The sequence below is a fragment of the Marmota marmota genome, unplaced genomic scaffold, assembly GCF_001458135.2.
Source record: "Marmota marmota marmota unplaced genomic scaffold, marMar, whole genome shotgun sequence".
NCBI lineage: Eukaryota > Metazoa > Chordata > Mammalia > Rodentia > Sciuridae > Marmota > Marmota marmota.
The window spans coordinates 15,503,291-15,528,015 of NW_026000241.1; the positions used below are offsets into that span (position 1 = coordinate 15,503,291).

Here is a 24,725-nt window from a genome sequence, read left to right on the forward strand (position 1 = left end):
AAAGAAACTTACCAAGTGGGAGAAAATATTTCTAAACCATAATGTGAAATGGGACTTGAATCAGAACTTTATAGAGAACTGATTCAATAATGAAAAGAGAACTCAGTTGAAAAAAATGGGCAAAGGATTTGGGTAGAAACCTCTTAAAAGAAAATATACAAATGGCTGATAAACACGTTAAAAGATGTTCAGTATCATTTGCCATCAGAGAAGTGCAAATTAAAATAACAGTAATATACTTTACACCAACTAATAATGGCTATCGTTAAAAAAAAGTAACAACTGTGGGTAAAGAAGTGAAGAAACTGGAATCCTTATACATTGCTGATGGGCATGTAAAATGAGCAGCAGTTTTGAAAATAGCCTCGGGGTTCCTGAAATGGCCAGAGTTATTATATAACCCAGCACTTCTACTCCTAGGCATACCCAAGAGAATTGAAAACATATGTACACACAAAAATGTGCATAAGTGCTCATAGCCACATTATTTATAGTAACTGAAAAATGGACACAAATGTCCATCAACTGATGAATGAATACATAAAATATGGTATGTCCATACAATGGGATATTATTCAGGAATAAAAATAATGAAGTACAGATGGTGTTCAATTTAGGATTTTTTTCAACTTGGTGATTGTGCTTAAGTAATAAGCACAATGGTTTTCAGTAGAAACATACCGTGATTTTGAAATTTGATCTTTTTCTGCACTAGCAATATTTGTATAGTACTCTCTTAAGATGCTGGGTACGGGGTGGTGGTGGGGGGTGGGGGATATGTCACAAGAAAGATCAGGAGTCACAATAACCTCAGTAAGCCAGAGTGTAGTAGAACAGTTCAAAATTTGGAGGGAGAAAATATTTCTTAGATTCCTTTTCTCTACCAAATTGTGAATGAAATGTGGGAATACAGACAGGATATGTTTAGAAATGCCTGACTTTAATAAATGTGGAGGAAGTATTTAAACTAAAAAGAGGGCAGTTGTATGACCCAGGAAGCTCAATCCTCTGCCTTGTGGTAGAGCACTATCTGAATTAGCCCTGATATGAAACTAGGCTGGCTGGACAGATGGAGGGAGAGGAGATTTACCCAGCTGAAAGAGTAGATATTAACTTCAAGGAAAACAAGATACGCAGCAAAGAGAGCTAATCATAATTTATAGTAAGGCTCAAAGGTGATATCATGTATGTATAATCATGTGATGTAAATACCAAGTATTGATCTAACCAAGATTACAGCGTAACTTGAAAAAAGAGTACAGAGTTGATAATACAGTGAAAATTGTCATCTTCCATAGTGGGACGTTCCATAGATAATTCCTAAAACCAAAAAAGTAGTAATGTGATACATTATTTTAAAATAATAAGCTAAAATGAGTTGAAAGTAAACTATTTTCAAGTATAATTTTGATTTAAGAAATTGAAAAATAAAAGAATACCCTTTATCTTGGTTTTATTTTTGAGAACCAAAACCTTTTATTTCTTAACTGTCTCAGGACATTAACACATTAGTCAGATTCGAAGAGGCATAGAAAATGTTTTTATGTTGTTTCGGCTCAGTATAGAAGGTTGTGACTAAAGACTGATAAATGGAGATTGTGAATAGAGAGCAAGTAAGGTTTGGAGGGTATGAAGTTACGAGGGAATACTTACTCATGAGGAAAATAATTATTCATTTAGCAGGTTGAAATGATAGAGGCGGGGTGTGGTTGTGTTTTCTGCTTAGTAAATGTTAAACAATCCACATCTGTTTCTAATGAGCAGGTTCGGAGAGTACCAGGTTCCAGTGGCCGTCTTCACAAAACAGAGGATGGAGGCTGGGAATGGAGTGATGATGAATTTGATGAAGAAAGCGAAGAAGGAAAAGCGGCAATTTCACAACTCAGGGCAAGTTTTGTATTTAACTGTATGTGGTTCTTGTTCAGCCTAACCAGCTAAAATGTAGAGTACGAGTGTTAACTGGCCGCGTTTCTTTGAAAAACTTAGCAGGTGTCTAATTCATTCTGCATGGAAAATTGGACTTGGTGCATCTGTTTGAATATGATAATATTTAGACTATTTAAACATGACCCAAATTTAATCTGGGCATAGTGGTGCACACCTGTGATCCCAGTGACCAGAGCTAACCTCAGCAATTTAAAACAAACAAAACAAAACAAAACAACAACAACAAAAAAAACCAAACCCAAATTTAGAGATGAAAACTATGTTTGAGATGAAAAAATACAGTAGGTAGGATTAATGGCTAATTAGACATTGCAGAAGAGAATAGTGAACTTGAAGGCCTGCCAATTAAAAAAAAATTTTTGTCCCTGAAGTCTGTGTCCTTCTGCCTGAAGAAGAACAGTGTACTGTTCTTTAGTTGGTGTCTTGGATTATCTGTCTGGGGTGTGTGTGTGTGTGTATTAGTTTTTGTTAGAAGCATCAAAGACAAGGGCCTTCCTTTTAGTTTGTTTGTTTCATAATTCTTACTTAAAGTTAGTTAATGCCTCAAGTTGATTGTGGGGACTCATTCCCAAGAACAGAAGTTTGTGTAAAGGTAAGTGTCATACCCTTGCCTGCTCGATCTTTTTTGTGAGATGAATATTGGAATAGTGGTAATACCACTGCTTACTTTCAGGATCTACTCTACTGTGAATACTTACCACTCTCTTATCAACCTTCAATATTTGTTGAACTTGTTTATCAATTGAAGTCTTGGAGTCTAGTCCTTTTGCTGAGTTATTTGTTAAGACTTTGCCAATGAAAATTGGCAAAACTTTATTAAGCTCTAAGCTTGGAAAAGCTCTGTAAAAGATAAGAATTGTAAACATTAGTTACATGTAATTGAATTTATTATTTAACAGATGTGAGATCATGGCATCCTTTTTTCCTTATCTTTTCATGTGACTCCTCTCTGGACACATTGATGCTCTTGTGTAATGTTACATTAAAGCTTCTAATAGAACCTAGAGCTACATGAATATTGTAGTTCTTCCTCCCTGTGAAAGAGATGATGATATTATTTTCCCTCTAACAAATATTTAGAAAGATAAATTGTAGCTTTTCACTCTCTGATTATTACCTGCTATTTATCAGAAAGAGAAATTTAGTACTTCTAAATTAGTTACACTAGCATTTTCATAACCTAACACACTAGTGTCTAAATATCATAGAAAATTATGGGCTTATCTACTGAATAAGTAAATTTATGTTCAACATTTCTTATGTTATATTTATAGATGTTTTTGAGACCATGATTTCTAAGAAAATGAATCTTTTAAAACTAAGTTGAACTATATTAAGAAAACAATATACCATGATAGAAGCTGAAAATGTAGCTGAGTGGTAGAGTTTTTAACCTAGCATGTATGAGGCCCTGGGTTCAATCCCTAACAGGGAGGGGAAAAAAAAAGAATATACTATGATCTGATGGGGACAATGATGGTTTGCTGTTAAGAAAACTTTTAATATTAACAGGTCTAAGAAAGCAAAAAGTCATATTGTTATTTTCGTAAATTTTTATTTTGTCGAAGCCATTGACAAAGTTCACGTTCAGAATAAGGATTCATATAGATCTAGATTTCCACTTGTTACTTTCCTTATTCCCAGAGGACTTCCCTTAACGTGTGTGTGCATATGTATGTAGGGGTCGGAGTAGGGGGGTGGATCTGCTGGTGTGGATTTTTTTTAAGGTTTTGTGACTGAAAACATCTCTCATTTACCTTTATTAAAAAAAAAAAAAGTGGGTTTGCAGATTGTAGAATTCTTGATTGACAGCTTTTTCTTCCAGTTTTTTTTTCAATCAACAAATATTTATTATACCATACATCAGATCCTCTTACATGTTATTTATTGTTATACCATGTGTCAGATACTTTTACAAGTTTTTGAGTATCAAATATAGTCTTAATTCTTGCTATCAATGTCCTCCTAGTTGACTGAGGAAGCAAGTATAGGAAGAGATAAATGTCTTTATAGAGTGTTTGTTCCTTTTCTATTTAATTTTGTATTTGTTATGTGGCAGTTTTTTAATGTTTATTGTATTGTGTTGTGAAAATTTATAACTAAAAACTTTAAAATATATTAATATGTTGCCTCTGATCTCACTATAAACTATGTTTATAATCAAGTCTTTCTAATTTTATTGTGACTTAGAAATATGTATTTTATTGAGACATAATTATACCTCTTATGGAGTATAGTACAATATGTGTATACAGTGTGTAATGGTTAAATAAGAATACAAGGCACTTCCATCTCCTCAAATATTAATCATTTTTATGTACTGGGAACTTTCTTCTAGTTATTTTAAAATACATCATTTGTATTCTGTATTCAGTATTTTAAAGATGTTTTTCCACTATTTTTTATCTTCCCTGTTTCCGCTAAGAAATTTGGCTACATTCTTCTCTCTCTCTCTTTTTTTTTTTAATATTTTATTAGTCATCGATGTGGTGCTGAGAATCAAACCCAGTGCCTCACAAATGCCAGGCAAGCACTCTACCACTGAGCCACAACCCCAACCCCTCTTTTTTTTTTTTTTTTTTTGAATAATGTATCTTTTTTTTTTCCAGGCTGCTTTGAAGATTTTTTTTTTTCTTTTAAATGGCTTTGAGCAATTTGATTACAATATGCTACATGTATTTTTCTTCATGTTTCTTGTGCTTGGGGTTTGTTGAGTTTCTTGGATCTGTGGATTTATAAGTTTTTGTCAGGTTTGGAAAATTTTCAGCCATTATATCTTCAAATAATTGTTCTTTCTTCTAATAACATGTTTATTAAGCTGGTCAAAGTGGTGTCAGAGCTCATTAATTGTCTTTTTATTTTTTAAAGATTCTTCTTTTGACTGGGATTGTGGTTCAGTGGTAGAGTGCTTGTCTGGCACATGTGAGACCTTGGTTTCAATCCTTAGCACCACATAAAAATAAAGATATTATATCCATCTACAACTAAAATTTTTTTAAATTTTTCTTTTAATTTTTCATAGGTTCTGTGCTATCCTTCAAGTTCATGTATATTTTCTTCTGTAATTTCTAATCTGCTGCTAATTTTATTCAGTCTATATTGCAGGTGTTCTAATAGTCTAGAAGTTTATTTTTTTTATCTTATATCTTCCACATTTCTACCTTTTAATGATATGTAATACATTTATAATAACTATTTTAACGGGTTTTCCTGCTAATTCTAACATCCATGTCAGTTCTGGATTGATTTTACTTGTTTTATAACTCTCTTCATATTGGTACAGGAGTGTTTTCCTACATCGTCATACCTGGTGATTTTTGACTGGCTGCCAAGCATTGTGAATTTTACCTTGTCACATGGCACTCATTTTGTATTCTGGTAGATCTTCTTGAGCTATATTCTGGATTATATAGTAAAGTAAGTTGAAAATATGTTTTTCCCCAGTCTCAGGTTGTTTTCTCACATATATGTATTGATAAGTGTTCTGCTAAATATTCAAATGGAATCCTCTGCAGATCTCTAGGGTTCTCTCATTATGTAGCTCTTTCTTCCCTAGTACTCTGTCTTATTATCTTATCTGTCTTGGCCTCCTTGGATTTGTAGCTCTGTTTCTTCTATTCATGCATTTAATTGGATTCCACCTAGGTTCCCCTTCCCTGTGCCACAGCATCCAAAAAACACTCAAGGTGGTTCCTGTGTTTCAGGGATCACACTCTTTCTTGTTTTTCAGTATCTTGAAAACATTTATTGTTTTTCTTTGCTTTGCTCTTCTTTGTTTCCTTTCTGGTTATTGTTTCAGACAGAAGGGTAAATCTAGCCCCTTGTTACCTATTGTTGACAGAGGTGGAGCCTACAATTGTATTTTAAGGGAATATGAAACTACTGAAGAGGTACAAAAACAACTAATCCAGGTAATTTAGGGACATGGTAATTGACTATCTTCTTTCAGAAGAGTTGGTAGAGGAGAGGGAAAACTTCAGATAAATCATAAACTCCTTTTATTAAGATTTTTTTCATATTTGTACATGCAAAGCAGTTTTGAAACTCTTTTGTATAATGAGGTTAAGCAAATGAGTAAATGTCTTAATGTTCTTGGGAGCCAAGATTCTAACTATGAAAGAAGAAGAGACATACAAATGTGAAATAGGCAAAGTGAGAAAGGATTCTGTGGAGGTGGATTTGAATTGTAGGCATTGGTGTGGATGCAGGCTTCTGAAGTGTGCGTGATCTGAATGTGTATGTGCACATGTATGTATGTAAGTATGTATATGCTTGAATGTATTTTCAAGCTTTGTCTACTGAAAGGCCTAGAAACAAAGATACCACAATAACAATGAGCATACCTTATGTCCAGATAATTTTCTCTAATATCATTCCCCACTAAAAGAACTGGGCTCTTTGAAAAATGAGTGGTTCCAGGACAGGGAAAATATTAGATGAATCACGAATATCTTTTTATACCAGTTTAAAAAAAAAATCTGAGGGAATAAATGATGCAGAAATCAGCTTGAAGCAGTGTGGCACAATTTAACCATTCAAATAATTTCTTTAAAAATAGGAATCTTTTGAGTGTGTACCAATTATTAATAGATACATAAACGAATGAGGAGAAAGATGTTTTTTCATTACACTGAACTGCCAAGTGCTGTCTGGTAAATGTGGAGACGAGAATTGGAAGTAGAAGAATTATTATTTTATAGCCATTGTCATTGGATCAGGGAAGAATCATCAAATACAGGGGGAAGTTTTGAGGAGCAGGATATTTTTAAGATTACCTTTTAGTTGCTAGATAAAGAAAAAAACATAGTTACTATCTACTGGAGAATTTAGAAAACTCTTTGGCCAGATGATTAAATTAATCTTCACTGGTGGGGGGCAGATGAAGATTTCATACCCTATGAAAGACACATCACTATGCAGATTTCCAACTGGAAGTTCATGTAAGTCTAATCATGAAGAGACAGTAGACAAATCCCAAGTAAATAATATTCTGTTAAAGTAGTGGTATGGTAGTGCGTACTATATTCTTTAAAAATGTTAATGTTCCAGATTTTAAAAATCTAAAGAAACAGTGACAATGTAATTAATACATGATCCTAGACTTCATCCTACACTGGAAGAAAATCACAAGATTATAAGGAGCATAAGGGTCTGTTGGCGTTTGGATTGTGGATAGTAAATTAGATAAAAGTATGGTATCTTTGTTAAATTTACTGAAGTTAAAAAACTGTACTGTGAAACTTTTTAAGAAAATGTCTCTGTTCTTAGGAAACACACATTCTCTTAAGTGGTAAACCATGGTATATGCAGCTTATTCTCACATGGTACAGGAAAAGTGATTTAAATATCTGTTATGCACCCAAACTTTACATGGTGAAAAAAAAAAAGCATCTTTTGTATTGTTATTATTGTAGCATCTTTTCTGTAAAAGAAAGAGAAATAAAACTTGGAATTATTTCCTAATACAGAACCCCCCGCCCCAGTAGTATTGAGGATTGAACCCAGGGCTTGGCTCACATTAAGCAAACACTCTATCACTAGGGTATACCCTGTTCCCCGCTGTCCTCAGAGCCCTCAAATAGAGAAGTGTTTTAAAAAGGGTTTTGGTCGGCCACTTACTTGCTGTGATAACTTTAGCTATTATCTGAACCTTGATTTTACTTAATACAATGGTGATGAAAATTATAAAACCTAAATTGGCCTTTCAAGTAGCCTGGCTAAATCCATAGTTGGTAGGATTTGCCATACATTAATATTTGTGTAGAGGTAAGTTCTTTTTGAAATGACAATGTCTGGATCCCAGAATCATTTCTAGCTGTTATGATTTACTAAATAAACAGCTCAGGTTTTCATGTGGCAGATTGTAATTGGTTATTTTCAAATAAATATTAATCTGTACCAGGTACCTGACATCTCACCTTAATTTGTATGAAGATATTAATTTTTTTCTTTTAGCCATTTTTATTTTCAGACAACCCACATTTATTTATGTGCCAGATCTCTAAATATCTAGCAATAAGAGTAAGGGGTAGTAGGAGGCATCCCTTCCTCCTTACTTTCTCTCTCTCTCCCTGCCCCCTCCCCCTCTCTTAGTACTGGTGATGGAACCCAGAGCAGCTCTCCCAAGTTCTTTCTCTTTTTTTTTTTTGGAGACAGGTCCTCACTAAATTGCCTAGGCTGGCCCCAAACTTGCTATCCTTCTGCCTCAACCTCCTGCATTGCTGGGATTACAGGGATGTGCCACCATGACCAGCCTCTCCTTACTTTTTTAAAATTATTATTGTAATTGACAAAATTATGGGATACAGTATGATAATTAGATCTATGTGTTTCGAGTATAATGATCAAATCATTAACATTTCATTTCCTTAAGCATTTCTTTTTCAAATTTTTGATTAACACATACTACTTGTGTATATTTATAGGGTGCAGTACAGTATTCCAATACATGTGTATTACATATATTGATTAAATCAGGATGGTTAATGTTTCTGTCTCCTTATCGGTCCTTTGTGTTTCGAGCTTTCAGGCTCTTCTAGTATTATTGCTTATTGTGAACCTTAGCCACTCTACTGTTCTGTATAACACTAGACTTTAATACTTCTCTTTACTTGTGTTTGGGTAACTTGATCCAGTATCCCTCTATCTGCTGCCTCCATACTATCACAACTTTTCTAATTTCTAGTCATTACTACTATATATATCCCAGTCGAATTTTTTTGTAGGTAGTAGATTCTTGAAAAGTAACTTTCAGGTCATTGTTCTGTAATTTTGTTTCAAGACTTTTCTCCATTAAAGTCCACAATCACTTGTCTCAAATCTGTGCTTTGAGAGTGTGTTGGATAGTTGGCCTGAGGTTTATTTGGTCTAGAATTTTAGGCACACAGTATTTTCATAGTTACTTTGAATGTGACCTCCCTACTGCCTGAGAACTAATGACAGTCCCCATCATCTCTTCACTTATATAGCTGAAACTGTAAAAAATTTTAAATACAGTAAGTATATTGATACATCTATTATAGGCTAATTAGACAAAGAATACAATTGTATCATAGCAGTTTTCTTTTTTCAGAAGACTCACTGTAGTAACTTATAAGTTAATTTATGAATCAGAATGAAGTAAAGTTGGCTTGCATTCAACATTACTTGAAGTTACCTGGAACTGACTATAAGTAACCTAAGTCTGAGTTAACAAGCATCCTTTTCTGTATTTCTTTTAGTCTCCTCGAGTGAAAGAATCATTAACAAATTCTGAGGTAAGTAATTGCAATTATTAAATCCTTGTTGTTTTATATATGCTTCTGTTTTGTTTTAGTTTTAATTTTAAAAGTCTTTATATGTGTGCCTAAATGGAAATGAGCCTTTATACCAGTTACATTTTAAAAGTTGGTTTAAGAGCCTGGAATGTTGGTCCTTGCTTGCTTAACTTCGTGATTTGCTTTTTTGGTTTGTGCTGCTTGAAGTGGGAAGCAATATTTATGCATTACTCTGCCCAGGAATTTGTTATACATTTTTGAAATTTTTTTCAGCTTTTTCTCTTGTCAGGTAAATTGTATTTTCTGTAGTTTGTTTCAGTGTGATAGGAAATATTACTAAACAGAATCCAGTTAGGTTGGCTTTCCTTCTTTTCACTACCTGAGAAAAATAATTTCATGGATCCATTCTGTACATATTCTTCCTCTGGCAGCATCTTCCATTCTGAGCTCAGTATTTGGTTTAAAGGCAAGTGTATCTCTTAAACAATTTTCCCACTTCATTTATGTACATACCACGCAATTTGTATGTATAATTATATACATGATTCATGTACATAGAACTTTATAGTTTAGAAATGAGCCAGTGCAGTGGCACATACCTTTACTCCCAGCTACTTGGGAGGCTGCGGCAGAAGCATAACCAGTTAAAAGCCAACCTCTTTGAGTGCCGGGAATGTAGTAGCTCAGTGGTAAAGCACCCTGGATTCAAGCCCTAGTACAAAGAAAATAAATTCTGTACCTTAATATATGTATTTTGGTTATACTTCAGTTTTTTATTAGAGCATTATAGTTGGGCTCATCTTGACAAATTTGTATATGCATGATCTTCCTACTGATCTTCTTTCGCTCATCTATTTTTGATCGGTTCTTTGTACTTATATATAAAAGTGAAATTCCCTGTACTATATGTGTATATGCACATAGTTCAATTTAAAAAAAAAATCATTCTGCATTTCCTCTCCTTTCCCATCCCTCCTCTCTGCCACTTGATCTTGTTCTTTTGCTCTACTGATCTTCCCTGTGACTTTATGAAATCCTGTCCTCTCCTCCTTCTTTCCATTATTTTGCTCTAGCTTGCACATGGGAGAGAAAACATTTGACCCTGATTTTCTGAGACTGTCTTATTTGACTTAGCATAATGTTCTCCATTTCCATCCAGTTATCAGCAAATAATAATTTCATTCTTTTTATGACTCAGTAAAACTACATTGTGTTTGTGTGTGTGTGTGTGTGTGTGTGTGTGTGTGTGTATACACGTATACACCACATTTCCTACCTTCGTCTATTGATAGGCATCTGGGTTAATTACATAATTTGGCTATTGTGAATTGTGCTGCTATATTGCTATTGCATGCTGATTTTAGTTCTTTTAGACAAATGTCAAGGAATGGAATAGCTAGGTCATTATGGTGGTTTCATTCCTGGTTTTTTGAGGAATCTCCATACTGCTTTCTAGAGTGCAGTAGTATGCAGTTCCATCAGCAGTGTACAAGTCTGTACCTCAGGTACATTAGTAGAATTGTATGTCCTTGACCCTTGAAATTATGCATGGTCATGTCAGTTCTTTTGACCAATGTAAAGTTAGCAGAAGAGTCACTCTGTGATTCTGTGTTTCCGTAATCCTGCTGCCATAATCTGCATCCTTGACTGAATGAAGGGATGAACTCATGCTGGTCAGAGATATACTTGAAGTATGCGTAAGAAATAATAAAAAGTAAAGTTAAAAATAACGTTGTTTTAATCTGCTGATGTTTTAGAATTATTTGTTACTTCTAATTAAGTCAAACTTGATAATTTCTCAGAAATTGAATGAAAAGTTATTTTATAGATTATTATAGTTTTTATTTTTAGTGTTCTTGTGCTTTTGCTAAATAACTTCTCTGTGAATTCTCACTCATATTCTTATACTCATTACATTGTTTTTTAACTTAATTATGATAAAATTTATATGACATAAAGTTTACTGTCTTAATCATTTTTAGTTTGGTAGCATTAAATATAGTCATGTTTGGAATACAACCATCACTACCATCTAAAGAACTTTTTAATCTTCCCAAACTAAAATTCTACCCATTGAATACTAATTCTCCATTTTCTTCCATATTTGTCCTGGCAGCCACCCTTCTACTTCCCGTCTCTGTAAATTTAACTACTCTGGTATTTCATATAAGTGGATTCATACAGTATTTGTCTTTTTCTGACTGGTTTATTTCACTTAGCACAGTGTCCTCTGGGTTCATCCATGTTGTAACTTATGTCAGAATGTCTTTCCATATTAAAGCCAAATATTACTGCATTGTATGTATATACTGTTTTGTTTATTCATCTTTTAGTGAACACTTGAACCTCTGTCTTTTGGCTGTTGTGCATAATGGTGCTATGAACATAGGTATACAAATATCTGTTCAAAACTTTGCTTTTAATTCTTTTGGGTATACATCTAGAAATAGAATTGCTGGATCATGAGGTAATTCTATGTTTTAATTTTTTAAGGAACAACCATACTATTTTTCATTAGAACTTCCACCATTTCACATTTCCACTAACAGTGCACTGGGATCCCAGTTTCTGTACATCTTCTTATTGCTTTGTTATATGTATCCTTTTTGTCTTTATTATAGATAAACATACATGTACATACACTTTGGAAGCTAACCTTTTGAAATAGTACATTTTCAAAAGTTATCTTTTTAACTATAATTATCAACATATTAATTTTACAAATTAATGGGCTTCACTGTAATTTTTACATACATGCATAATTGTGCTTTGATCATACCTAACTTCCCTTCTATCGTCCTTGCCTTTCTTTCCACTCTACCTCCCTTGCACCTCTACTTCCCCTTCCCTTCCCTGAAAATCCCCCTTCTACTTTGAGGCCAGCTAATATTAATGTGCTATATTTCTGTCAAACTCTGAAACCAATGAAGAACTTTTTACTTCCTCTGATGTATGAGATTAAATGATATAAAATTTTACTTCTGGTCTCGTTTATTTTACTTTCATCAGCTACTAGACCTCTGTTGTTGCCTTTTGAAAGTTTTTACTCTTTCATTTCTAAATTTTGGCCATTGCCATTGGTATTTTTCCCTAACTTGTAATTTTTAATTTTGTTTTTCCCAACATTGCATAATCAAAATTTATGAAATAATTCAAAATGCAAGATAATTTATATTGTGTCTGTTTGTTATAAAGCTTCACACCCATTTTTGAAATATATTTTTAGATATGTTAAGGAATCATTGGTTGATTATCTCTTTATATGTAATAAAAGTCCTCACGTCATAACCCATTTTATTTTGCTGTTATCAAAACACCTAAAGCTGGATAATTTGTAAAGAAAAGAGATTTAATTATCTCATGATTTCAGAGGTTAAAAGTTAAAGATGATGTGACCCCCTTTGGTGGGCCTCTGGAGAGGGCCTTCTGGCTGCATTGTAGCATGGCAGATGGCATCAATGGTAGAAACATGGAGTATATATGAAAGATCACATGGCAAGAGACCTGGAGGGGTCAGGCTGTCTCTTTTATAACAGCCCACTCTGAACGAAGCTAACCCACTCCAACAAGACCAGCATAAATCCCTTCACAAGGGCAGACATGATTCAGTTACCTCCCACTAAGCCCCTCCTCCTAAAGGTTCCACCCCTTTTTATACCACTGTATTGGGGAATTCAGGGAATTCAGTTAAATCGAAGCACCATGTGTTAAAAAATGTAGCTTCAATAATTTCTTACAGAAACACTATACATACTTTATAAATACTTTACCCACTTAACTTTTTATTTTGGAGAAGCTGTTTTGGCTGTGTGAAGGGGATGGAGTAAATGTGGTTAAAAATAAATGTGATGGAGGCTGGGATTGTAGCTCAGCAGTGGAGTGCTCGCCTAGCACGTTCGAGGCCCTGGATTTGATCATCAGCACCAAATAAAAATAAATAAATAAAATAAAGGCATTGTGACCAACTACACCTAGAAAATAACTTTTTACTTTATAACTATTTCAAACTATTTTGAAAAAATAAAAAAATAAGTAAATATGATACAAAGTGAAAAAAACTACACAAAACACTTTTTGTTAGATTCTCCATTTACACAAAATGCCCAAAAAAGGCAAATTTACAGAGACTGAAAGTAGATCAGTGGTTGTGTAGGGCTGGATGTGGAAGCAAGAATTTACTAAAAGGGTTTGTGAACCTTTTGGGGTGATAAAGGGTTCCAAAACTGCATTTGGTGATGGTTGTGTAGTTCTTTAAACTGTGCAAATACCCTTGAATTATACACTTAAAATAGATGAAGCTAAAAGCACGTAAATTGTATCGAAAGTCGGTAAAAAACTAAAATGCCTAGAAATATTTGACTTCTGTTTGATATGTATATTTAGAGAAGTGTTGTCAAGCCAGTACATCATAAAAACTGCTTTGAAAATGTCACCCTGTAAGGCTCTGTTTGACTGTCAGTAAATCTGCTTCTCTTTCCAATCAAGTTAACAGCACTGTATGCATGGTTTCATTATAGCTCTTTTCAACAACTGATCCCATGGGTACTTTGCTCCAAGTTCCAGAACAGATTTCTACTCATCTACCTCAGCCAGCTGGACAGATGTCTACCCAGCCAACTCAAGTCTCTCTCCCACCACCTGCAGAGCCAGCAAAAACAGCTCAGGTAAAGCAGGGATGTCTTCTAATGGCCACCTAGTACTGGTAGATAAGAAAAGCAGATATTTATGTGAAATAGCCTAATGTACTCAGGTTGTTGTCCTAGTAGATTTTGGAAGAAGTTAGAAATTATGTCTTCATAGTTTTGAATATTCACCTGAAGGTAAGAGAGTTCATAAAGATCTTAAGCAACAATAAGTTAAGTTTGAAAACTTTTGAAACATCAGAATTCTTTGGCTAATTTCTTATTGGCTGTGTGTTAGATCATTATTAACTTAAGATTGCAAATGATGGCATTCATGATGGGGCTAGGAGAATCATCTGCTTTACTGTTTTCTTTTGCTCATTTTTGCTTGTATCATTTATTAGTATTTTTACAGCCTGTGGTTTTTCTAAATTACTCTTTTAAAAATACTAATTTTGTGAGAGTTGATTTTATTAAAACTAAGTGATGTATAAACTCAAATAAAGTACACACAAACTTCATTAAATTGTATTTATCTGAAAGCAGCTGAATGAGGTCCTCCCTGTGAATCCCAGTATGCTGTGTAACTCCCATGCTCCCTTCAGGAAACTTCTGATAGTACATATGTGACCTTATGCTATATTGCTAAAGTAAGGGTTTTGTGTCGATTTATTAATTGTTAGAAGTTGTCCCCCACCCCCAATAGTTTAAGTGAAAAAAAAATGAAAGTTGTGATTTTTCCTTTTGTAGCGCCATGTATCATGTGTTCTGGCTTTGAAGACCAGTGCACTGGGCATGTCTAGTTAATCATGGAGATAACTTCTTTTAACCTTTCATCCTTCCAGCTTTCCATTTCTGCCATCATAGGGGCAAAAAGTTCTAATGATTAGAATTATTTTACAAGTAACTTAGAGTTTATGTCTGCCATTAAACAGGAGATAGCTAGACAGTTTTCAGAGAGATTAGTTTAACTATAGAAAGACCTGGAACCTTCGGTTGAAGGATCCCTGAGGGGCAGCTGATTTAGGCCCTACTTGTGTGTTGCCAAATGGTACAGGCGCAGATTTTTTAAAAAGTGATAAACCTAATTTTTCACCTTTGTATAGGGGAACAGGGGCAAGAAAAATATAAAATATATGGAATTTCATCTGGGTTTGAAAATTATTTAATTATGTTTATACAAGTTGATATTTAGCTTTTGTTGCTGCTGTGGAGTGCCTGTCCTGCCACAGCAGGGAATGAATGTCTTAGGGAGCAGGATGACCTCAGCTGGAGAGGAAGAGAATTGCTGCCAGTGGATGATTCCTCTGCAGTTACCTCCATGCTTAACATTCACAGGCAATGACTTTATACTTTTCAATGCATTTTAGGCTTTGTCTTCAGGAGCAGGTTCACAAGAAACCAAGGTCCCAATCAGTCTAGTACTAAGATTAAGGTAAGAGGACATTTTCTGTTTTGTGAGTTCCCTGTAGGTGTTGAATAATCTGTGCTGAGAATAGCTAAAGCCATGATTGTGTCCCCCCAGCATCAGTAGGTGTTAATTTGCTGGTGTATTATTTTCTTAGAAGTAATAGCAAAGTGTGAGGACCTGGCAGTTAGCAGTTGCTGTGACTAACTGATGCACATACCCTCCTAGTTTGTCCATTAATAGTGACAAATGTGTACATTTGCAGCATAGTTTGAATTAGAAAGTATAGTCTGTAGTTGAGAATGTTTTAGGGGAGCAGCACTCACTGGCTTATCTGAAGTTTAGTGATTATATAAGCATTATGGACTCTGGGATTGACTAACTCAGAAGGGGAGTGCTTTGTGATTGGTAGATCAAATAAAGATGAAAAGGAAAACCTCTAAGTATATTCCTAGTTTGTTTCTCTGTTATATGGCAAATGTTGGTAGTTCTGGTGGGGATGTACAGAGTGGTCCTAGCAGACTGCTCAGCAGTAAGTGCCCTGGGTAGCAATCTGTTCATTTTAAACACCCCTCAACCCCTAACCCCTCAATTTCTGCCAGGGGATTAAGAACTCTGGATTAGGATTCCAAAGTTTTCATGTCAAAATAGCTATTAGTGTTATATTGTTCCAGTTAGGTCTCTTTCTACTCATAAATATATTTGAAAAAATTAGTATTGAAAAAATGTCATGTGAGACAGCCCAAACCCTCTTTAACTATTAATAACATTTTAAAAAAGAGTCCCACTGATTTACTATTGACTAACCCCACTTCTGCATCTGAATTCTTAGTTGTCTTCCCAATAGGATCATAATAGAGATAGAAGCAGATAGAATTCTTTAGAGAACTTTTAATGACTAATGTTCCAGACTGTTTTGGGAAGTTAAATATCATGTTGTTTGTGCTTACCGTGCCAGTTAAATCAGTAAACTGGTGCTGAACATTTCTATCTTAATTTATTCAGCTGCCAGAAAGAATAGACTAAGAAATTATGTATTAAGAACAGAGTGTGTTGGGCCCTGTTGGCACACACCCGCAATCCCAGCAGCTTGGGGGGCTGCAGCAAGAAGAGCCTCGCATTTGGTGAAGGCCTTGGTGCTATTTCATCCCATGGTGGAAGAATAAGATAGCAAGTGGCAGCCAAACTCACTTTTATGACAGATTCACTCATGATAATGAACCCACTCCTGCTTTAACAACATTAATCAATCTTCTGAGGGCAGTGATTCAGGAGGCCGAGGCAAGAGGATCACAAGTTCAAGGCCAGTCTTATCAACTTATCGAGGCCCTAAACAACTGAGTGAGACCATGTCTTAAAACCCCAATACCAAGAACAGAAAAAGAAAAAGGGAAAACAAAACAAAACAAAACCCAGTGCATTGGTAATTACGTTTTTAGCATGTGAACTTTGTGGGACTTATTCAAACCATAACATCATCTTAGAAGAAATACGGTAGGAGTGGACATCTAAGAATCTCCCCCAAAGTATGAGATTTTTATGTTCTTCAATGGGAGACGTAAATTCAAAGGCTTAGGACAATTAGAGTATAATTCTGAATTGTTGGCTCTGAGCCCTGAAGTGTTAGCACACCAGGACAAATCATATAACTTGTGGGAACAGACTAATCTTTCTAAGGCACAGCTTTCCTGATATATATTGGAAGACTCTTATGCATAAATTCACAAATTCTTATTTTATTTAATTCTGTTTTTTTCCCCACAGGAATTCCAAAAAAGAACTAAATGATATTAGATTTGAATTTACTCCTGGGAGAGGTGAGGCATCAAAACCATTAAAAACAGATTAACTTCTAATGTGTTGTTTCATCAAGTGTGAAATTTCTGTCTTTTAGATATATTTTGCCTTTTTAAGACGATAAAAATTTCTTGGTTTAGGTTTTGGGGGTCAAATGAATAGAATGAAATAAAATGTAGTTTACTTACTACTAAACTCATTTAGAAAATCTAATGTAATAATACAAACAGTAAATGACTGTAGCTCTTATTTACTGCTTACAGTGGACCAAGTATTTTGCTATACATTACATTAGCTCATTAAATTCTTACAACAGCCTTCTAATGAAAAATTATTATCCCCATTTACTAGATGATGATGTCAAGGATTAGAGAGAGGCAGGGTAACTTGTTCAAGGTCACACAGCTGCAGAGAGGTAGCTAAAGTTCAAACAAGATCTGAGTTCATAGTTCATGTTCTTATCTCACTATACATGCTCATTCTTTGTGGTAGTAAAGAAGAAGCCACCTCCATTTTCCCTTCTCCTCAGGCAGAACTGAACCTTGGCATGTACTGTTTCTGATTGTGAACTTCACCCTAGAGCAAGGGTTGGTTGGTTTTGTTTTGCTTTGCTGTTGTTATTCAGTGTTCTGATTTGAGGAGTGGCCAGAAGCTAGCAGTTACCTTTCCTTACATCCCATAGTTGCTGTCTCAGTATTAACATCTGGCCATTAAAGAGAACAGATGTAAATGTACTAAGGTGTATCTGTTTGACTTTTTTAGAGCAATGCAAAACTCATTCACATTTTCAGGAATTAATTGAAACTTCTGGTCATCATGTAAAAGTATATGCACCCCTTCCCATTGGCTCTCCTACTCCCACTCAGGGCTTAGTGTCCAGCCCTCAGGAACCAGCACCACTGAGTCAGTTGAAAATGAGATAAATTGGGGTAGTCCATCTTCTTCTTTTTTACTTTCTCTTTATACCCATTGCTCAGATTATACCACCTGGGATGACTAAGGAGAAAATCCACAAGATAATAAGAAAATGATTTTAACAAAAACTTAAAACATAATACCAAAAGAGAAGAGATTATAATTTGTTCTCTCAGGTTTTGAGAAAGTTTTACTAGCACTTGAGATGTTCCACATTCAACATCATATCTCAGAGCCTGGGTCTAGGATTGTGCTCTGTAGAGTCACTGTTGAAGGTTCTTCTGGCATGGGCCTCAACCCTCTACATTCCACCATTTTAAAAGTTATCTGTACAATGAGCTGATACTTGACACCTGGTTCATACCAATTCTGCCTTCTAGCCAGACCTAAGAGAATTTCTCAGTTGAGATCATTGCCAGTGGAACAGGACCCTGGTTTTGTGAACTTAGTAGTTCATTTGGGTCCAAGCAATACTGTCACACATGCTGGCTTTGAGTGTTAGCAATGATGTATGTGCACAAGAAATGGAATGCCTTCTTGTTTGTCCTTTCAGATACAGCAGAGGGTGTCTCTCAGGAACTCATTTCTGCTGGCCTGGTCGACGGAAGGGATTTAGTAATAGGTAACTATACTGTGCTGTGCCTTGTGCCCCATGTCTCTGTCTGTATATTTAGTGCCTAGAAAATCAGGGTTGTGTTCCACTGAATAGGTCTGATGATTCTTGAAATGATTCTTGCCTTGGCTGAAACTATAGGTACTGAGGACATTTCCCTTACCAAACAGAAATATCCCACTTTCAAGTTTGCTTTGTGACTTCCAGTGGTAGTAGATGAAAACACACCCAGGTCTCTGGGATACTTTGGTAAAAGTGGTAGTAAAAGTCACAAAATGGGAGCTTGGTCATTTTTCATCTGTTTTGGTGTATCTAGTCTGTGGAGCACAGAGGTGAGCAAATATTAGCGATTTAGAAAAGCAAGAAGGAAGGGAAAAGGCACAAGCACAAGCTATAGGTACATTACTGATGGGAAAGACCATCAGGTTGAGAAGGTGAATAGTTTCCCTTCAAAAAGCCAGACAATGGATCATTTAAGCTTTGTGGGCCACATGTCATCTGTCATTTTAAATCATTCTTAGTTTGCAGGCAGAACAAAACCAGACCATAGGTCATACTTTGTTGACTTCCATTCTGGGAATTTCTGGTCCATTAATGGACAAAACATACCTGTCCTTCCCAGGCTAGTTGATAAGTTTTAAATGAAGTTAATTTGCCAGTGATTCAAGATTCATTGTGTAGTTTGGGGTTGAATTTAAAAAATGCTTTCATTTGAGGAATGATTGATCTTTCTACTTCCATTTTGATTGTACAAAGCTTAACCACCATTTAACCTTTTTGATAGTGGATTTATGTAACTTCTTATTGCTTTTCTCTGTTTGTATGATTACAGTGGCAGCTAATTTGCAGAAAATTGTGGAAGAACCTCAGTCAAATCGATCTGTCACTTTCAAGCTGGTATTCATCCCTTTCTCTTTATTAAACCATCTTACCATTTACACATCAACAGCCTCTGCAGACCAGATTTTTTATATTCCCTGAATAATGAGAATATTAAAATATGGCAGTGTTCTCTCTTTAACTGTCTCTCCCTCATGTCCTCCCACCCCAGTTTTTTTTTCTGCTTTTCAGAACCCTCTAACCCCAAGCCCTTAACTGTTCTCAAGTGAAATTATAAGCCAGTCTGACTTCAGCTGTGTATCCTGTCTTCAGGAAAAAAACACCTTCATCAACCTCCCATTTGTGTCCCAGGGACTCTTTACCCACTGCCTGCCTTCCCATAGTCCCATGTCAATTTTAATTGCTACTGCAGTTTTGTTTATAAATAGCCACAGCTTGTCATTTTGTTTGGTCCTCAGGCATCTGGTGTTGAAGGCTCGGATATTCCTGATGATGGCAAACTAATAGGATTTGCCCAGCTCAGCATCAGCTAAAACACAGCCCCAGAAGAGGCGGCCTAAGGAGATTCCACACATGCGTTATCTCTGTTGCTTCTGTTGGCCTAAACCCACTACTGCCAAAGAACCCAGCAACGAACCTCCCGGCTAGGAGCTTTAGAATTCTTTCTTTATGTTCTTCCTGCCATCATTCCCCTTTTTCCCACAGGGAAAGTAAAGTTGGATCACCAGTGGCCAGCATCCCCTCAAAGAGTTCCGTTAGTAAATGTGCTGCACATGTCCCCTTTCTTCCGCCATCTGAGAAGTGGCCCGTGTGCCTCAAGGCTCAGGAGGGAGATCGCTCAGCTCATTCTTGCCTTACTCCAGTAATGGCCCAGGTGGAAAGTAGCAGCTACATTGGGCAACCTCTCCTACCTGTTCTCCCACACCTGCCCAGAGGTGGGCATCTTGGGATATCTCTACCACTGAAGTAGCAATTAAAAGTTGATTGTTTAGCTGGAGCCCAGAGAATTTAATTAGTGTTTTTTTCTTTGTATCTGATGTGAATTCTAGCAACCTTTGTTAGGAAAAAGCACAGCCTCGGAGGAGGCAGCCTAAACTGTGTTCCTGTTTTGTTCATGGTGTCTCTAAGTGTTTTGCTAAAGCTGCTCTCAGGCACCCCCTTCATTGCTCCCTCCAGAAAGGGTTGCTAGCCTTAACTTCAGCTGGTGCAAAACATTTGACTGTAGTCAAACTTCAGCCATCAGATCCTTCAAAGTGGAACTTTGGACTGTTTTTGCAGAAAACATCAAGTAATAGCTTGTAAAAGTAAATTTTGCCAGAGGTGGTTTTTGAACAGGAAAAATAATCATAATTCATATCACTAGGGAAGTATTTATTTTCAAATTTTAAGAAATAAAATTGAAGAAAAACTGCTCCTTGATCCTCCAATGAAAATCAGTGCACCTGGCCTCTGAGTCATGAGGAAGTGGGTATAAAAGGCTGAGATTACTACAGCAATAACAGAGACTCACACTGGGCTAGAGGCCTGGCTTCCATCCCTCTCCTGCACTGACTCTGTGGAGGGGGACCCTGTGCGCTGAAACTGACTCAAGATGGAAAGTGAAACCACATGTGCCGTGACCTTTAGGTTTTATGAGTAGACAGTGTTCATTTGATTTTCTACAGAAGTTATATAAATTATTCTTTAGGTTTAAAAAAGAACACTCATAATGCAATATGTGAATAATCAGTGGGTTTGAGTTTTCTTTTTTCCTATTTCATTGTCAGACTTGTCTAATTGCTAATAACCCTGCCAAGTTACCAAGTTTTATGTATGAATGGGATACTCTATCTGGCCTTAAAGAGACATACAACGATGGGCTGTGGCCCCAGGGAGAAGGGAGAGTTGACTTTCACAGAATCTCTTGAGCCCTTTCCAATGTTGTTGGTCTGAACAAGATTACCTGGTTTTCTCTTGGAAAACACCTGAAAGTTTTCCCCATAACTGACTTGATGTACCTTTATTTCATTCGTTCTGAATCTGTAGTTTTAGTCATGGGCTTTCTTTACCTGCTCCAGGTGTAAAGGCATGTTGGTAAAGGGGTGGATGTTGGGGAGTGTGAGAGGAGTTGGATTTGGGATGGGGATTGGGAGGAAAGATTAGAAGATTAGATACCAAAGTTCAAGGTCCCAGCATGATTGGTAAAAGAAGGGAGTTTGCTGAATCAGCAGAGAGAAAAGAGATTGACCAGCTTGCTGGAAAAATATTTAGCTTTTCCTTTTCCTTTTTTGGGGGTGGTGGTGGTCATCATGGTAGTGAACGATGGAGAAGCAAGGATAGGGAGTTGGTAATGAGGTGTGGAAAAGATACAATGTCCTCTTTGACAACAGGCTAGTTGCTTGCCATAGAGTCCTTTTTTTATTTCAAACAAGCCTATTATAATTTAATTATTTATGAACCCATGGTGGGGGTGACATCACTGTTTTAGCTTTTCATTTGGAGGTGGTATGGCCCAGGCTGGGAGTGAGTGGCCTTGTTCACTTTCTCTAGCCCACCAGTAGCTTTGAATTTCAGTGGGATTGGCATGACAATAGAAGGTGGGGGCTGGGGCTTATCTTTTTTTGTTGTTCAGTTCATTGGTTGCCTTGCTGGGAAATAGGAGACAAACACCAAGTCCCATGACAGTGTTATTTCTTCTTCTGCATGTTGTGTGGTGAATTCCCTCTGCCAGCTTGTGCAGTGATGCTGAGAAAACAGGTGAACAGAAACTGCCCAGGTGCGATAGCATGTGACCTAGGGAGCCTCCTCACTCCTTTCCAGTAGTAGTGGTTCAGGGTGCATCTCTGTTACTAGGTCCCCAGAATACCCCTGTCCCTGGAGTTAGGGACTAACTATAGCACAAGGTAATATGTGCCAATGCTATTTGTGAAAAGTATCGTCTTTCTAAATTACTAATGGATTTGTTTGGGGTTTTTGCTTAAGTTTTAAACCAAATCTTAGAGCCAGCTGATACTGTTTAATAATCTGGAGGATAGAATAATGGTGTATCAATAAGTGGAGGTTCCTCCTTATGACATATGCTAGATTATGGAAGATGTAAAATATTCAACTTTCTCCCCCTTTTTTTGACTTTGTATTTTACTGCATGTTTTCTTCATTTTTAATCAATAAAGAATAAATTGTCTCTTGTGTTGTATGGATCCTTTACTTCAGTGGCTGTTGGTTGAGAGTTGTGGGGACTAGGTCATGGAGTTATTACTGACTTCAATTTTTCATGTAAAATGAAAGTGCATATAAGCTATAAAATGTATCTATTGACCTATAGATTATCTAGAATTGCTTAAAACCATTGACAATTGAGGAAACTGAAACCCCAAAAGGAAAGGATGAGGTCTGCCCAAGGAAATCTGAGAAGCTGGGATATGGAACTTCTTGTATTATGTTTTGATCTTTTCTGAGTCACTGGGTTTTTTTGTTCATGCTTCGGGGCAGTGGAAAGATGCCAGGGTCAAGCCCTTGGAAATCCCTTTCAGGAAGTGTTGAGCAGGACTAAACCTGCCCCTGCTCAGCTTTGATACCAAATGGTTGAGTTCCATTTAAGATTCTAGGCTCCTTTGTATTCGTGTCCTCTAACAACTAGATGAATCTTCCTGATCGTAATCCTTCCCAAGAGAAGTGGCCAAAATTCATGGTAGGCCTGCTTATGGGTCCCAGTATTTCAGAGCAGAAGGCTATGGATTCTGGCATTACAGCCCCATATCACCTGCAGCTGATGTGTTTGTTTTTAAGTGAGTTATAAAAGTGAACTCAGTATTGTTCGTTACAATTCATATTATACATATAGAGCTCAATTTTTCCTATCTCTGGTTGTACACACCATTCATGTCTTCATACATGTATTTAGGGTATAAAATCATGGCATTTGCAGGTAAATGGATGGAGTTGGAGAATATAATTGTAAGTGAAGTTAGCCAATCCACAAAAAACCAAATGCCAAATGTTTTCTCTGATATAGGGATGCTGATTTATAATGAGGTTGGAGGTGGGGGGGCGCATGGGAGGATTAGACAAACTCCAGATCAAAGGGGAGGAAGGGGGAAGGGGAGGAGAGGGCATGGGGGTAGGGAAGAGGGTGGATTGAGATGGACATCATTACCCTAATGGGACAGGGAAAAGGTATAAGAAGCTGGGGGAAGAGTAAATTGGACCTCTTCACTTACCCATTCTTTCAAACAGGCTTAGAGCAGCTTACTAGGTTTTACTTCTTGCATGGTTGCTTAGTGCAACAGTTCAAGGTTCCTCCTTTGGAGGTCAGATCATTTACCCCATTTTCTTTTATGATAGACTATATTTTTTAGAACAGTTTCGGTTTCATAGTAAAATTGAATGGAGTCACACTATTCAGGTCTTCATACATGTACTTAGGGTAACGATGTCCATCTCATTAAACCCTCGTCCCTACCCCCATGCTCCCTCCACCCCTTCCCCCTTCTCCCCTTTGATCTGGAGTTTGTCTAATCCTCCCATGCGCCCCCCCACCTCCAACCTCATTATAAATCAGCATCCCTATATCAGAGAAAACATTTGGCATTTGGTTTTTGGGGGATTGGCTAACTTAGCATTATATTCTCCAACTCCATTCATTTACCTGCAAATGTCACAATTTTATACCCTAAGTACATGTATAAAGACATGAATGGTGTGACTCTAATTTGTGTACAACCAAAGATATGAAAAATTGAGCTCTATAATGTATAATATGAATGATAATACATTCTGCTGTCATATAGAACAGAATAAAAAAAGGCTTGCGATCTAAACTGATATCTTTGACAGCTGAATTAGAAGTAGAATTGGGAAAAAAATTGAATGGAAAGTATAGAGAGTTTCAAATTACCCTCAGATTTCACATACGAACAGCCTTAGCTGCTATCAACATCCCACACCAGAGTGCTACCTTTGGTACAATTGAGAAACTATATTGACCCATCATTATCACCGAAGGTCAATAGTTTACATTAGGGTTCACTCAATGTAGTTTAGTCTGTGGGTTTTGACAAATATGTAATAACATGTAGCCACCATTATAATACACAGAATGAAGCCTTTTTAGATTGGCTCCTTTTACTTAGTAATATGCATCCAAAGTTCCTCCATGTTTTTTCATAGCTTGCTTACTCTTTTTAGCACTGGATTCCATTGTCTGTACCACAATTTATCTACTGAAGGACATCACAATTGCTTTAAGTTTTAGCAATTATAAATAAATCTGAAAATATCCATGTGCAGGTTTTTGTGTAGTCTTCAACTCGTTTGGGTAAATTACCAAAGAGAAGGACTACAGGATC

The 24,725-nt window shown here is 36.3% G+C and overlaps 1 protein-coding gene across 3 annotated transcripts in view; it reads left to right on the forward strand.

Moving 5' to 3' along the window:
* The window catches only part of Oxsr1 (oxidative stress responsive kinase 1), a 110,245-nt gene extending 87,684 nt beyond the window's left edge, over window positions 1-22,561 (forward strand). For all 3 annotated transcript variants that reach the window (XM_015489484.2, XM_048794941.1, XM_048794942.1), the window contains 8 exons: window positions 1,765-1,887; window positions 9,168-9,203; window positions 13,721-13,867; window positions 15,196-15,260; window positions 16,998-17,050; window positions 18,499-18,567; window positions 19,391-19,455; window positions 19,857-22,561. In XM_015489484.2, coding sequence (XP_015344970.1) covers window positions 1,765-1,887; window positions 9,168-9,203; window positions 13,721-13,867; window positions 15,196-15,260; window positions 16,998-17,050; window positions 18,499-18,567; window positions 19,391-19,455; window positions 19,857-19,931 — 633 coding nt within the window. In that variant the 3' untranslated portion in view covers window positions 19,932-22,561. The remainder of the gene's footprint in view (window positions 1-1,764; window positions 1,888-9,167; window positions 9,204-13,720; window positions 13,868-15,195; window positions 15,261-16,997; window positions 17,051-18,498; window positions 18,568-19,390; window positions 19,456-19,856) is intronic.
* The last annotated feature ends 2,164 nt before the right edge of the window (window positions 22,562-24,725 follow it).